This window comes from Centruroides sculpturatus, unplaced genomic scaffold (assembly GCF_000671375.1).
Source record: "Centruroides sculpturatus isolate CEXI.00-Female unplaced genomic scaffold, Cexi_2.0 scaffold94, whole genome shotgun sequence".
Classification (NCBI taxonomy): domain Eukaryota; kingdom Metazoa; phylum Arthropoda; class Arachnida; order Scorpiones; family Buthidae; genus Centruroides; species Centruroides sculpturatus.
In genome coordinates, this window is record NW_019384400.1 from 395,898 (window position 1) to 413,670 (window position 17,773).

Consider the following 17,773-nt stretch of genomic DNA (forward strand, 5'->3'; position numbering starts at 1 on the left):
ATTATATATAAATTAGGTACTGTATATATAATTATATATTAACTTAATTTATTGTAACTTTATTATAATTATATATATGCTTTCTGCCGCCTGGCAACACGCTACGGAGATTTTAGGCTAGTAAGTTGAGTTTATTATCGTCTGTACAGTATGTAAATTAGGTACCGTAAGTCTAATACAGCACTAATTTTATACATTTCTTGTGAAAGAAACATTTCTTATTCAACGGCCATAAAAATTATTTCTATTAATAATTAATGATGTCTCCAAAGTGCAACAAATTTTTCGCAGAAAAATATCAGAAATCACGGCCGCAGTTTGGTGCACTGCTCCGCGATGAACACAAGCTTAAGCAATGGCGACGTCGAATGGTGCACACTCAGTAAGTAATCCTACAGTTTTTTTGTTTATAGTATAGTTTATACGGATTATTCCCAAAAAATTATACGTATTTTGGAAATGTTAAGTCAAATTAGTCTAGAATCGATTAATTTTATGGAAGAAAACCTTTCAAACAGCCGTAGTCCGTAAACTTCACACGTGTCAGGCTGCGATTGGTTCATGTATTTAAGAATTCCTACAACACGAAAGTCATATAACGAGGAACGTATCTCCGCGTTATAGGGGTCTACTGTATTTAAATTATAAATAGTTTTAAATAAGAGAGGGAGGCCAATTTAATAAATACATATAAATACATTTTGTATATTAACTGAATAAAATTATCTAATATAAACCTGTATACTATAATATACAATTTAATATAAAATAGATTATATAACAACTTTTTAAGTACATTTCAGATTTAAGAAAAGATGTTTCTGATCGAAACTTGGCAGAATTTTAATCATTACCATTTAATTTATAAATAATAGTAACAAAAAATGTAAATTATTTACTTTATTTAACTGTAAATTAAATAAAATTGATAAAATTAATTATAAAATTCTAATGGCTATAACTTTTATATAAAATAGCTTGTAATTATTTAAAACTATTTGATTTATCTGTATAACTAAGAAATATCATACATGTTAATTCATAATTTTTTCAATAATCTTAGATTTCATTTATATTTAATCAAAGTTCACATTATAAAATAGAATTAACACTATATCATTATGAAATACGGATCATGTAATTTTTGAAAATATAAATTTGCAAAAGTATTCTGCTTATATTTTACATCCAAGATAAGTTATTGAATTTGAACATATCTGATTTTGAGATCTGATGATAAATACTTAGATCTAATATAATTAAACATTATATATTCATTAACACTTTCTAAACATTTTTAAAATTTAAATTTAATAAAATTGTTCTGTTAAAAATTAGTGAGAGAGATTAATTTATATCATCATCAAGTCAAAATTTTTCAAAATAATTTTTGACAATAAATATGAAAACTCCAGTTTGTCTGAAGATATAAACAGTCACTGGAAACTAATTAATTTCTACAAGGTATTTTTTAGACAAAATTACCTGAGTATCTTTAATTTAGATACTCAGGTAATTTTGAGTTTTCAATGTGACTGGAAATTTTTAATGCATTAGTATTTTATTCATAGAAATTGTTTGAGAAAAATTTGAAATTACAAACAGGGCTGTATTGATGAACGAGGCAGAGGGGCAGCTGTCTCAGGCACAAAATTGGAAAGGATACTAAAAGTGCATCATAATGTTTACAGAAATATAGGTAAACTGACACTGTCCTTAGTCTTTCCTCAAGCATCAAAATTAATTGAAATGGTCATTATGACAATGATTATAATTTAATCTCTTTCAGAAAATTTAAGAAAATAATATACTCTAGTAACATTCATATTATAAGATTATAAGAATGTCATATTTATTTTTAGAAATAATACTATTTATCAATTTAATTGCTGAATAAATATATTAATTATATATTAAAATTCATAATTAACTAGTAGATTAAATTACCTGAACAAAACAACATGGAACGAATCCACAATAATACGCAACAGAAAGAGAGTTAAACAAGACTTGTTTTAATCGTCCATTGAAATCTGTTTTTAACATTTCAACTTCCTCTCTAATCACTTCAGCAGAAACAGAACAAACATGATTCATAAGTAAAATGCCACTCTTTGCCAAGGCAGCTCGACTTTTAGGACTCATTGCTCGTTCTTGAGAGGATGATTGCAATTCAAATAAAGGAAGAATAGTGGGACCAAACAGAATTAAATAAACAATTACTCTGAAAATATTCAAAACAAAATAATAAATTTGAAATATTTAAAAATAAATATGAAAGTAATTATTTAAAGATCAATGAAGTGTTTTAAAAATTATAATTTTGTTAAATTTGAATTAAAACAGTTTAATAGATATTCTGAGATTCCAAAAATATCGTTTAATTAATAAATTATAAAATATTTGTTGATAAGTCTAACACTGTATTTGACTAAATGGTCTAATTAACATAAAATTGTTTTATATTCATTTAAAAAAAAATATTTATAGCCATAATGTTTCTACTTGAATTCCTATTAAACAAATAAATAAAAAGAACTTTTTATTTGTAGTATTAGTCATTTTAATTTATTTACATCATTCAAAAATACATTGAATCTTTATTTTTAACTTACAATAATTCAATAATATTCAGATTTAATTTATCGATAAGAAAAAGAAAAACGTAATAAAATCAATTAAAAAAGGAATTTTTTTTTTATTACAATAAATTATTATTTTAACACTGATAAGAATGACTGACAATGGTAGGCTAAAATAACAAAACTCTTAATATAGTTTTCATTTTAATGTTTGTTGTTCTTACTTTTTGTCCAAACGGCACAAGGTATATCAGCTAGTTTAAAATACAGGTATCCCTCATATAACACAGTTTGAGAATTGCTAAAATCAACCACACAACACACTACCAAAATTGCTCTAATGCAATTCAAGCATTGGTGACGTCCCCATACAAAACATCACAATTTTTAAGTGCAAACATGTCATTTGATATTTTGTTTTATTCAAGTAACAATGTGTGTTGTCTCATATTAGCCCATGGATTTTAGAATATTGAAATTTTCAATGTTGTTTCATACTTTTTGCCTAGTTTTCTTTAATGAAAACCGATTGTACAATTTTTTTCTTCCTTGTCCTAGCTTCCTATAAAGCAGATGTCACTGTCATTGATGACAGTGCCCTAAATCAGTGTTTTTCAACTGCCACTCTGCAAAAAAATTTCACCAGGCTACAGAAAAATATTTGATCATACTGAAGCTAGGGTAGTTGATTATGGGTGACATTTAAATAGCAATCTAGAGTTACTGTATATACTTTATTATGTATAGTAACTCTAGATAAACATAAGCTTAATAAATAAGCATAATTCATAGTTGATTATAATTACTTGACCAGTAAAATTATAAATAATTTTACTGGTCAAGTAATTATAATCAACTATGAATTATGCTTATTTATTAAGCTTATGTTTATCTAGAGTTACTATACATAATAAAGTATATACAGTAACTCTAGATTGCTATTTAAATGTCACCCATAATCAACTACCCTAGCTTCAGTATGATCAAATATTTTTCTGTAGCCTGGTGAAATTTTTTTGCAGAGTGGCAGTTGAAAAACACTGATTTAGGGCACTGTCATCAATGACAGTGACATCTGCTTTATAGGAAGCTAGGACAAGGAAGAAAAAAATTGTACAATCGGTTTTCATTAAAGAAAACTAGGCAAAAAGTATGAAACAACATTGAAAATTTCAATATTCTAAAATCCATGGGCTAATATGAGACAACACACATTGTTACTTGAATAAAACAAAATATCAAATGACATGTTTGCACTTAAAAATTGTGATGTTTTGTATGGGGACGTCACCAATGCTTGAATTGCATTAGAGCAATTTTGGTAGTGTGTTGTGTGGTTGATTTTAGCAATTCTCAAACTGTGTTATATGAGGGATACCTGTATTTTAAACTAGCTGATATACCTTGTGCCGTTTGGACAAAAAGTAAGAACAACAAACATTAAAATGAAAACTATATTAAGAGTTTTGTTATTTTAGCCTACCATTGTCAGTCATTCTTATCAGTGTTAAAATAATAATTTATTGTAATAAAAAAAAAAATTCCTTTTTTAATTGATTTTATTACGTTTTTCTTTTTCTTATCGATAAATTAAATCTGAATATTATTGAATTATTGTAAGTTAAAAATAAAGATTCAATGTATTTTTGAATGATGTAAATAAATTAAAATGACTAATACTACAAATAAAAAGTTCTTTTTATTTATTTGTTTAATAGGAATTCAAGTAGAAACATTATGGCTATAAATATTTTTTTTTAAATGAATATAAAACAATTTTATGTTAATTAGACCATTTAGTCAAATACAGTGTTAGACTTATCAACAAATATTTTATAATTTATTAATTAAACGATATTTTTGGAATCTCAGAATATCTATTAAACTGTTTTAATTCAAATTTAACAAAATTATAATTTTTAAAACACTTCATTGATCTTTAAATAATTACTTTCATATTTATTTTTAAATATTTCAAATTTATTATTTTGTTTTGAATATTTTCAGAGTAATTGTTTATTTAATTCTGTTTGGTCCCACTATTCTTCCTTTATTTGAATTGCAATCATCCTCTCAAGAACGAGCAATGAGTCCTAAAAGTCGAGCTGCCTTGGCAAAGAGTGGCATTTTACTTATGAATCATGTTTGTTCTGTTTCTGCTGAAGTGATTAGAGAGGAAGTTGAAATGTTAAAAACAGATTTCAATGGACGATTAAAACAAGTCTTGTTTAACTCTCTTTCTGTTGCGTATTATTGTGGATTCGTTCCATGTTGTTTTGTTCAGGTAATTTAATCTACTAGTTAATTATGAATTTTAATATATAATTAATATATTTATTCAGCAATTAAATTGATAAATAGTATTATTTCTAAAAATAAATATGACATTCTTATAATCTTATAATATGAATGTTACTAGAGTATATTATTTTCTTAAATTTTCTGAAAGAGATTAAATTATAATCATTGTCATAATGACCATTTCAATTAATTTTGATGCTTGAGGAAAGACTAAGGACAGTGTCAGTTTACCTATATTTCTGTAAACATTATGATGCACTTTTAGTATCCTTTCCAATTTTGTGCCTGAGACAGCTGCCCCTCTGCCTCGTTCATCAATACAGCCCTGTTTGTAATTTCAAATTTTTCTCAAACAATTTCTATGAATAAAATACTAATGCATTAAAAATTTCCAGTCACATTGAAAACTCAAAATTACCTGAGTATCTAAATTAAAGATACTCAGGTAATTTTGTCTAAAAAATACCTTGTAGAAATTAATTAGTTTCCAGTGACTGTTTATATCTTCAGACAAACTGGAGTTTTCATATTTATTGTCAAAAATTATTTTGAAAAATTTTGACTTGATGATGATATAAATTAATCTCTCTCACTAATTTTTAACAGAACAATTTTATTAAATTTAAATTTTAAAAATGTTTAGAAAGTGTTAATGAATATATAATGTTTAATTATATTAGATCTAAGTATTTATCATCAGATCTCAAAATCAGATATGTTCAAATTCAATAACTTATCTTGGATGTAAAATATAAGCAGAATACTTTTGCAAATTTATATTTTCAAAAATTACATGATCCGTATTTCATAATGATATAGTGTTAATTCTATTTTATAATGTGAACTTTGATTAAATATAAATGAAATCTAAGATTATTGAAAAAATTATGAATTAACATGTATGATATTTCTTAGTTATACAGATAAATCAAATAGTTTTAAATAATTACAAGCTATTTTATATAAAAGTTATAGCCATTAGAATTTTATAATTAATTTTATCAATTTTATTTAATTTACAGTTAAATAAAGTAAATAATTTACATTTTTTGTTACTATTATTTATAAATTAAATGGTAATGATTAAAATTCTGCCAAGTTTCGATCAGAAACATCTTTTCTTAAATCTGAAATGTACTTAAAAAGTTGTTATATAATCTATTTTATATTAAATTGTATATTATAGTATACAGGTTTATATTAGATAATTTTATTCAGTTAATATACAAAATGTATTTATATGTATTTATTAAATTGGCCTCCCTCTCTTATTTAAAACTATTTATAATTTAAATACAGTAGACCCCTATAACGCGGAGATACGTTCCTCGTTATATGACTTTCGTGTTGTAGGAATTCTTAAATACATGAACCAATCGCAGCCTGACACGTGTGAAGTTTACGGACTACGGCTGTTTGAAAGGTTTTCTTCCATAAAATTAATCGATTCTAGACTAATTTGACTTAACATTTCCAAAATACGTATAATTTTTTGGGAATAATCCGTATAAACTATACTATAAACAAAAAAACTGTAGGATTACTTACTGAGTGTGCACCATTCGACGTCGCCATTGCTTAAGCTTGTGTTCATCGCGGAGCAGTGCACCAAACTGCGGCCGTGATTTCTGATATTTTTCTGCGAAAAATTTGTTGCACTTTGGAGACATCATTAATTATTAATAGAAATAATTTTTATGGCCGTTGAATAAGAAATGTTTCTTTCACAAGAAATGTATAAAATTACAGTGCTGTATTAGACTTACGGTACCTAATTTACATACTGTACAGACGATAGTAAACTCAACTTACTCGCCTAAACTCTCCGTAGCGTGGCGCTGGACGGCGGAAAGTATATATATAATTATAATAAAGTTACAATAAATTAAGTTAATATATAATTATATATACAGTACCTAATTTATATATAATTTATATATAATACTGTACAGACGATAGTAAACTCAACTTACCCGCCTAAACTATCTGTAGTGTGGCGCTGGACGGCAGAAAGTAGTTCAGCTGCTCGTCTACGATGGCGTTTTACGCGTTACTTTTAGCATTTTTATACGAATACTGTCACAATTTTTTCGCCTTGTTGTAGGAATCTACATTATAGGAACCTGCATTATAGGGGTGTCTACTGTATATATCACACTAACTTTAAAATGCTTTGCAGATATCTTTTAACGTATCACAAATGTTTTTGGTCTATCCTAGGACCTTTTTCAGGTGGTGTTCCACTAGAGAAAACCCTTTTCTGGTGCAATTTTGTTCTATTCTGTTTCTGATGTGTTCGAATTTTCTTTTTAAATTTTAAATTTCTAGTGATGTGCGCCTGCATTGACTGTTGCAATGCCAGTTCATACCTAGCCTGCTATGCCCTCAAGAGTTGTTTTTAGTCTTCAAAATTGATTGAAAGACCCTGGCATTCTGCTTTAAAAATTTCTAATGCCTCTAAATTCCTAAGTTGGTGTATATGATGAGTCAGTTGCCAGATCATGGTCACTTGTTGTAATTCAGGTGTAATGCCGTTTTCACTGGCATATGTAGCTAAGGCGGTAGTGTTTTTCTTCTTTTCAATATCGGTTTTATGCTCACGTAGGCGTTGTTTGAGTGATCTTATAGGTCCAATATAGAAAAAAGATCTCTTTGAATCTGTTATCTTTGAGTGGAATTTTATATACTTCCAGCACACTTTGAATGTCTGTCGATCTTTCTCATTCCTTAGCATGCCGAATACATCCGGCATACGCCTGTAGGCTATTTTTGAATTAGTATAAGTCCCAATCTCTCAGTATAGGGACTGCATATGGTGCTTATACATTATAGTAATATGATGGGGAGATGCATCCCACTACGTACTATTTTCTGGAGCCTCACTCAATTGATCCTCGAGTCAGTTTTTTGCTTCTCCACCAATCTATACATTAACTTTTTATTATAGCCATGGCTTTCAGCAACTTCTGCTATTCTTTTTATTTCCTCCACTTGTCTTATTCCTTATTACAGTGCATGTGGGCTCTTCTGGTAAGTGCTCTAAAGGCTGCCGTTTTATAGTCATATGGATCGTTACAGCTGGCTGGGATGCATATTGGGATGGTGCTTGGTTTTCAGTATACCTTAGTATCATATCTGCTGCCATTCCATTCTATTCAGTTTCCTTTCTGGAAACAGAATCACACCAGAAAAGGGTTTTTTCTAGTAGAACTCTACCTGAAGCAGGTCCTAGGGTGGACTGAAAACATTTATGATACATTAAAAAATATATGCAAAGTATTTTAAGGTTAATGTGATATATTTGTCAACGCTTTGTTTATTAGATGGATTTTATATTTATAATTTAAGATAATTAAATATAAATAATCAAGTGATTACAATCAAAAGCAAGTTTGTTAATATTGTAGTTATTGTAATAATGAACTTAATGTTTTTCAGAACACACTTTATTATGATCTCACTTGGGTAGCCCAGCATGTAGGATTTGTTTGGTTAAGCAGCTTTACCATGTACATTGTGTTTTGTTTTCCTCCACGTTATTGTGATACTTTACATAGGGCAGCATTACACTTAGGACGGTGGCAAAAAGTAGAGATGAGAAACACATTAATTCCATATAATGTGTGAGTTATATGAAATTAAATTTTACTGTAAAAATTTTTTATATGAGAGTGTTTATTATTATATTATGATAGATTTGATCTACCATTTTTATTATAAAAGTTTTTAAAGAAATAATTTAATCAATATTTTTAAATATTCTAGTATTTAAAGATTGTATTTCAGTAAAAAGAAATTTTTCTAGTTATGAATAGTTTTGTAATTCTTCTTAGCATAATTAAAATTATGCTGAGATTAATCACGTACTCTGAACCAATTACGGTGTGTAGATAACGAAAACAAACAAAAATTAAACTTTTTGAACTCCTTCTGAGTTCTTCATCAGGTTTTTTAATGATTTCTCAGTGGTTCTTTGTTTTGGAATAAAATTCAAACAAGAGTTTGAATATAAGTTCAAAAAAATTATTGAAGCCATGTCGTGCCTGCGCAAAGAGTTATCCACCAGGACTCAACGAACTGCTAAACTGTGTTGTCGATCAATTCATGCCAGGCCATTGACAAAACCATTTCCTCTTTATAATATATGCATGTAGATGTAAAACTGGATTTTAAAATGTGCATAGTCTCCAACCATCTGAGATGTTCTGTGGGGGGCGTAGCAAGGATGAGCTTGGCCTGGTTAAAGTTTTACATCTACATGCATAAATTATAAAAAGGAAATGGTTTTATCAATGGCCTGGCAAGAATTGATTGACAACATGGTTTAGCTGTTCGTTGAGTTCCGGTAAGGTTACTCTTTGTGCAGGTGCAATGTGGCTTTAATGATTTTTTCAAACTTATATTCAAACTCTTGTTTGAATTTTATTCCAAAACGAAGAACCATAGAGGAATCATTAAAAAGACCTGATGAAGAACTTGGAAGGGGTTCAAAAACATTCATTTTTGTTTGCTTTCATTATCTACACACTGTAATTGGTTCAGAGTACATGATTAACTATAGCCTAGTGTGGTGAGTGGTTGTTTATGCTGAGATTATTTTTTTTTTAAATATTGATGAATAATAGTGGGTGATCGGTTAACGAACAAATCGGATAACAAACACTTTCGCAAAAGATTTTTATGATGGATAACAAACACTTCATGAACAAACATAAAAAGAAATGACGAAAATAGCAAATACTGATTGATTTTCCCTTGTCTTCAGGCAACAATTCAAAGCTTTTTGGAGTGCTGGAGACGTTGACATAGACGCTCAACCTGGAATATACTCATCAAATAGCATTTCTCTGAACTTTGAAACTCTCCCTTGTAATTCCAGCCTTTTATTTTTCTGACAGAAACAATTCTTTTATAGATTCGCGAGACTGTTGGGCGGGCACTTGTTAAGTTTTGCGTGGAGTTTTATTTTCGAAAGGTAAAATAGCAAAGGTAGAGAGTGTGCAGACGATGTCTGATGTTGCTGGGCAGTATGGCTTGAACAAAACTACAGTAGGGCACAGTTCAATCTTATCTAAGAAAGATACAGTATAATCAAGAAGACTCAATCAGCTAAAGGAGTAACGAAAATCACTTCTGAGAAATAAAGAACATTGAAGAGCTTATAATGGAACCTGAAATGGATCTGACAACAGAAGAACGCCAAGAACTCTTGAATGAAGAACACCAAGAAACTCAACAAGATATGTTTTATTATGAAAATATCTGCTATTAATTAAAGATCTTTTGAAGAAGTGGGGGATGTCAGATCAACGGTCTTAGAATGGCATACAAACCAGGTTGAGGTTAATAGGCTTGGGGATCACTACAATTACAATGCTATTAATTACTTATGAAAATCCTGAAGAAGAGAGAAAAGCAATCGACATTAGACAGATTCTTTAACCCCACAAACAAAAAAACACAACTAATAAAAATGCAAGACTGCGTATATATGTATTTTTATTATTACATATAAATGAACGTAGTAAGAAAGTATATATTTTTTTTATTTTTGGGGTCTCCAGAACAAATTAATCAAATTCCGATACAAATGTATGGTAAATTGATAATTGGTTAACGAACAATTCAGATAGCAAACAAAGTCTTGTAACAGATTATGTTTATTAACCAATCACCCACTGTACTTAATTTTATAATTTCATAAACAAACGTATATAATTATTTAAGTTTAATAAATCAAATCTTAAAATAATGACAACAAATTATACCAGAAACCAAATATTTTAATATACTAGTAAGTACGAGGTGTGTTTTTTAAGTAAGTACCGTTTTAAAATAGGACTGCTGTAGTGCTATGGTTGGTGTTCCACGAATGTGCGATAAGTACCTACATCTATTGGCTAGCCACAGAAGCAATTATAGAAACATTTGTTCATTTTACATTTGTTTGTGTGTGTTTAAAATGCCTCAAACATTGAAAATCATGCCGATTGTGAAGTACACACGGTGATTCGTTTTTTTAATGTAAAAGATGTGAAAGCAACTGACATTCATTGGCAGATTAGTGAGGTGTATAGAAAAAACAATATGAGCAACAGAATGGTAAGAAAATTGGTTAAAGTATTTAAAGATAGTGATATTAATATCTATGATGAGGAGCGTAGTGGCGACCGTCTGTCATTACTGAAGACTTGGTGCAGAAAGTTGTTGCTAAAGTTCGAGAAAACGGACACTTTACAATTTTGTCATTCAAAACAAAATGCATGGCAAGCTCAGTAAGAGGAATGTTTTGCTTCATGACAGTGCCTGTCCATATGTGGCTCAACGAACTCAAAATCTTATCACATCATATGGCTGGGAACAACTTGATCACCCTATGTAAAGCCCTGATCTAGCGACTAGTGACTACCACTTGTTCCTCCACTTGAAAAAGGCATCTGGGCAGTCAGCGCTACAACGACAAAGTCAAAACACCATGCTGCAGTGGTTGGCAAATCAGATGGCAGGTGTCTATGAGGACAGAATTCAGAAGCTAGTTGTACAATATGAAAAGTGCCTTCATATTGGAGGAAATTATGTTGAAAAGTAGATTAAAGTACAGGCTTTCGTGTAAGAATAAAATTATTTTTAAAAATGCAGTTGTGTTTTTTTTTATATCAAAACGGTACTTAAAAAACACTCCTCGTATATGATTCAAACTAGAATAGGTAATACAAACAGAAAACACATTTTACTTGCTTTTCTAGCAGTTTGGAATGATTTTATATTTTCAGCTTCTTGAGAAGCCTTTTTCAGGTTATCTTATAGTACATCAGTGTTTCAATTTTTGAAGTTTGTTACCAATTCTAATTTCGGAACATTTATGGCGTTTTTCTTTCTTTTGTGGCTTTGGAGTGCATGTGCTAGGTTTCATCATCATAGTGATCGTTGAGCTTCTTTCTTAGGGGTTGTTGTATGATTGTCAGATTACTGGTAGTGATTCACTGATTCTTTAATTAATGCATCAACCTGTTATAGTTGCTTTGAAGATTTCTAATTTTTCTAAAACTCTTATTCAGTATTCTTCAAATGCTGGTTTTAAGTGGATGGCATTGTTAAAATCTACAGATACTCCTGCCTCATTGGCATATTTTGTGAAGATGGTTTGTTTTTCTTGTTCTGACCCCATGCTGGTGTTTTCTGATCCTTTGAGGAAGTGGTCTGCTTGTTGATTCTATATATTTTAGTTGTCAGTTAAACCTATTGTCCATTTTCGGAATCAAATAAGCTATTTTTTTTTATCAACAATTAAAATAGCAAGGGGTATCTGTAGACGTTAACAATGCCACTCTCTTAAAACCAGCATTTGAAGAACATTAAGGACTTCAGAAAAATTAGAAATCTTCAAAGCAACTATAACAGGATCAATGGCCCAGCAATCATACAACAAATCCTAAGAAAGAAGCCCAACAACCACCAACATGATGAAACCTAGTGCATGCACTCTGATGCCACCTGAAAGAAGACAAAAACATTTCATAAACATTCCAAGAATAGAATCCATAAGCTTTAAAAATTGAAACATCAGTATTCTAACTAGAAGATAACCTGAAAAAGGCTTTCTCAAGAAAGCCAAAGCTGTGTGGAAAAATCATTCCAAACTGCTGGAAAAAACAAAGGTATGTTTTCTGTTTGTTTTAATTTTTTAAAAACATAGCAGTATATTAAAATAATTTTGTAAAGATATTTCTTTGTAGAATTATTTCCATTTCAATTAAATATAAATTATTTAATTGTTAGATGGTCAGATTCCACAATATGGCATCAAGGAGCTCTTGTTAAATATACTAAAGAACTGTTTCGAGCAGAAGGTATTAGTAATGCTGCTGAACCAGGCAATTTAACTCATACAAGATTTTATGTAAGTTAAATTTGTTAAATTTGAATATTTTACTTCAATGATTTTATTAAATTTTTGTTTAATACTAGTTTTTAATTATTTTATTTTGTTGGATTTTAATTAAATATTTATATCTGGAAAAATGAAGAACTTAAAGTATTAGGATATATTATTAAAACACAATTCATAAATTTTGGATGTAGTTATATCATAATTGATTATTATTTGATTAAAAACAAACTTTTTTAGCATTTTTGTTTATTATATACAGGGTGGGACATAATGGAGTCCCACATTTACAAGGTGAATTTTAAAACTCTGTACTGTTGTACCGTTTTTTAAAATTCACCTTGTAAATGTGGGACTCCATTATGCCCCACCCTGTATCATTGTTAAAGATTTTTTTTAATTATTATTCTAAACCTATTAAAATAATTATTCTTTTATAAATCTAATTTAAGATTTTTTAAATTTTATTTTAGGCTATTTTTAGCAATCCAATGGGAGCATTAAGTAGTCTACTAGGTCTTCAAATAACATTGGTAGGAATCCAGTTAGTGGTTTTGATTCGATCCTATGAATGGAACCACATCATATCAATTGCTCTGTTATTACTTTTGAATTTCTTGACACTTTTTAAAATTGCAAGACAATATCTAGTTCTGGGCAAAATATATCACATAGAACAACTATCTCAAGAAAGAGTTGGAGGATAGATTTTAAAAATTTTAAGACTTGTAAATATTTATACAGTATTTATTTTGATTTCATAACGTTTTTTATGATTTATGAAAATTATGTCAGAATAAATTTTATTTCAAAAAATTTTATTTGTAAATGATTATTCCAATAATAGTAATTTGAAAAAAATTACTTGCATTTGGCAATGAAAACAAAATTGATCTTGCAAAATTTATTTGTTATTAATGATAAAACAAATAAGATCAATTTTATACAATATACACTAAATATTTTTGAATATATATTTATATATTCACATTAAAATGTTATTATTTGTGTATATAAACACATTAATGTTGATATACTGATATAAAGTTGTATTGTACATATAAAGAGAAAATTATTTTACATAAAAAGGAAGTTTAGTAACATGTTTGATATCTTAAATTTTTATTATTTATCTTAGGTAAATTCATAAATAAATATCTAAGCATGTGTGCACCACACTGCATACAGATATCTGCAGTTAAACCAATGAATTTAATATTTAATTTGTAAGTTTAAAAATTTGGATTTATGTAATGATTTAACTAATAAACAAATTAATTATATAGCTAAGTTATTTAAGTAAACCTTTTTAAATATTTTATTTAGCATGACTGGCCATTAAAATTGTTACACCATGAAGGCAGTATGCAGCAATCACAAAATTTGCATGAATGGTACAACATGCAAATGATTAGCATTTCAATGCATGCTCACAAAGCAGGTAGGAGTAAGGCCATCTACAATCTGTATAAAAGGAAAGATTATAAAGTGGGTTTCTTGCATGGAAATCACATTCACACGGTTGCTTGTGTAAAGATTTTGTTATGCCTTATGTAAGAACGAGGAACACCGATCAGCACACATGGTATGACCATGGTAGAATGGTACCAGGACTGCAGTTTATCATTTTGCGCTATTGCTGCTCATGTTGGTCATGAGAATATAGAATTGATGGATCCAGGATGGCCATACAGAATGCCATGCGGAATCTCACAGGCCCTGGTCACTAATGCCCAAAAGGACATCATGTCCATGTGGCCTTTGTGGGATTGTACAGCCACATCACATACCCTGAGTCAGGAATTTGGGTCATTTTTTCAGAACAACAAGTGTCTGCATGGAAAGTGCGATGATGTCTGCAGCACCATGCTGTGGCTTTCCTTGACACTGCAGCAGAGACAGGTGTCTACAGTAGTACATTCAACAACAAATATGGATGCAGGAGTAGTGTCACCTCATCTTTTCAGACAAATCCCAGTTCTGCATACAGCATCATGATGGCTGTATCTGTGTGTGGAGGCACTGAGGGAAATGATCATTGCCAGGTTGCATTTGTCATTGTCATGCGGGCCCAGCATCTGGAGTGATGGTATGGGTGCCATTGGGTATCCATCCTGGTTATCTCTTGTTGCATAGCCAATAGTTTGGACAGCTGCCATTATATTTCTGATGTGTTAAGGCCTGTCACTGTGCTCTATCTTTGAGGCCTCTGTCTCGCTACCTTTTAAAGGACAATGATGACTGCATGTTGTCCTGACCTTTCTGAATACAGAAGGTGTTTGACTGTTGCCCAGGCCAACACATTCTTCAGATCTGTCACCAATTGAGAATGTCTGGTCAATGGTTGCTGAGAAACTGGCACACCACTACTCGCCAGCCAGTATGATAGATGAACTCTGGCACAGAGTTGAAGCCTCATGGACTGCTGTACCCGTACCTGCCATCCAGACTCTGTTCAACTGTATCCCCAGCTGAATTACAGCTGTTATTGCTGCCAGGGGTCATCAGCTGCTCTGGGTACTGATTTCTGTGTACTCTGTACCTCAAAATTATGTCAGTTTAATCATGCTTTCTCCCATTATACTGTATATATACAATAAATATGATTCTGCTATTTGCTTTCCTTCCTGATGTAACACTTTTAATGGTGCACTCAACTTTTCAATTTTCAATTTATTGCCACCATTTGTTTGCATCTAAAATCAGTACTAAATCAAGTATGGTGCCAAACTGAAGTACCTCAAACAAGAATTTTATACAGTAATAAAGTGCACATAAATTTTAATTTGAGAATTTGAAAATTGTGCTTTGATGATTATGAGATTTGTAACCAGTGCCGTACCGTGGGTGTCAGCCGCCCGGAGCGGAGGAAAATTTCGGCCCCCCTTATTTAGGTATTTCAATTTAAAAGACCAAAATTCAGTTTTATCGCAGAACAGGCAATGAAAAATTCGGTAGTAGTGCAGTGACTTGTTTAAAATAGTTCTATTGGATATTAGTGGTGTATATGAACGCGAATGAATCGTACAAGCAAAACGAAAAAAAGGTCAACAGGTTTCGCAGGATTTCCTAGGATGAAAAAATTACCGATTCCCAGACTGTCCGGACGATAGCACTATCCTAGGCGCGATGCAAGTATAGATTACGATGTTTCAAATTTTTACAAGATATTATTATTATTTATTGTGAAATTTTGCCGTCCCTAAAAAGTGCCGCCCGGGGTGGGCCGCCCCCACTACGGTACGCCACTGTTTGTAACAGATGCTAAAGGATTCTCTATTTAATATTTATGGGGAGGATATGTTAACCAGGAGGGTGTTACATTNGGGCCGCCCCCACTACGGTACGCCACTGTTTGTAACAGATGCTAAAGGATTCTCTATTTAATATTTATGGGGAGGATATGTTAACCAGGAGGGTGTTACATTGATAGTTGATTGTACTATATATTAATTTTACAGTAGACAATCAAATATCCTGTGTGTGCATTACTAACTCTAGGCGAACAATTCTTTATTGGTGGAAGTTTGATATTGTTTCAGTCAGGTAAAAAACAACAAATTGATTTTTTTTCTGTTACAATATCTAAATATTTGTTTTTGTTGTGAAATTTAAAATTGCCAATTACACATTTTTAAGTTTTACACTTGGTACATAGATTTGTGTTTTCATGGATGGCAAACAATTGGGTTAATGTTCTGAAAAATCTGAGGAGTTGAATTCTTTATGAATCATTTTATCATATTGTAACGAAGTAATGGAGAATAATTTGTTCTTGAGAATTTATCCCATTTTATTTTGATTTGTAGATAATGTGACTTAATTTATTTTTAATTATGTGAGTGCAAAATTGAACCATAAGGGGTTTAGCCTTAACTATGGACTTTCTCACATTACTATTTTGTCATTACATTTCTTGGTTAAATTTCAATTTTCATTTCTCAGTAAAAAATATTGTCTAACTTGAGAGCTATGCAAGCAGTTCAACTGACATTTTGATTTACAAAATGAGGCGCCATGTCAGTGGCATAGTGTAGTGGGAGCGGCCCACCCCAGGCAGCACTTTTAGGGGGTGGCAAAATTTCACAATAAATAATAATATCTTGTAAAAATTTGAACCATTTCATTTCATATTTTTGTTGCACCTACGATTCGGACCGATTGAAATGAGCACGGTATTTTTCATTACTTATTCTGTGACGAAACTGTATTTTAGTCTTTTAAATTGAGATACCTGAATAAGGATGCGGAGAAATTTTCCTCCACCCCTTATTTAGGTATGACATCCAGGCTACGCCACTGCGCCAAGTAGTAGATCATAACAGTAACTCAGTTGATAAACTTGACAAATAAGTGTCATTTAATGACGTAAATTGATCATACTTCCATACTCTTCCACTTATTATTTATTACAATTACAGTAGTACATCACCGGTCAGTCTGGCAGTTCAGTAACCAACACTGCTGCAGAGTGGTGCAAATGAAATTTTATTGCCACTATGTATGCGAAAATAGTTCTCCCACTGTCCTTTTAAAATTGCCGTATCTGTCCAAAGACTTATCGGCAGTAACATCGTTATAAAATATGATTCATCCTATAAAATCTAATCTAAATATTCCCTAATAAAATTCCCAAATTAAATTGGACATTTAATTTTAGTTAAAACAAAAATCCACCAAATACCAATTTTAAAACAGTATACGAGGTCTGTTCAAAAAGTATCGGACCTTTGGTCGGCAAAAATACATTTATTGATTTTGAGGTACAAAACCCTAATCCCCTTCAAAGTAGTCTCCATGGTAGTGTATACACTTCTCCCAGCGTTCCTGCCATTGCTGGAAACACTGCTGGAACGCATCTTTTGGAATGGCCATCAGCCGGTCGGTCGCATTCTGCCCGATGTCTTCTCTCGACTAAAATCGGGTTCCTTTTAGCGTCATTTTCAGCTTGGGAAATAGCCAAAAGTCACACGGAGCCATGTGGGGAGAGTACGGAGCGTGA

At 30.8% G+C, this 17,773-nt stretch overlaps 1 protein-coding gene across 1 annotated transcript in view; it reads left to right on the forward strand.

Annotated features, from left to right (window-relative positions):
• LOC111618622 (transmembrane protein 39A-like) overlaps window positions 1-13,546 on the forward strand; it is a 43,246-nt gene extending 29,700 nt beyond the window's left edge. The window contains exons 5-8 of the mRNA XM_023360176.1: window positions 4,590-4,866; window positions 8,322-8,506; window positions 12,663-12,783; window positions 13,245-13,546. Coding sequence (XP_023215944.1) covers window positions 4,590-4,866; window positions 8,322-8,506; window positions 12,663-12,783; window positions 13,245-13,478 — 817 coding nt within the window. The 3' untranslated portion in view covers window positions 13,479-13,546. The remainder of the gene's footprint in view (window positions 1-4,589; window positions 4,867-8,321; window positions 8,507-12,662; window positions 12,784-13,244) is intronic.
• Window positions 13,547-17,773: the final 4,227 nt, after the last annotated feature.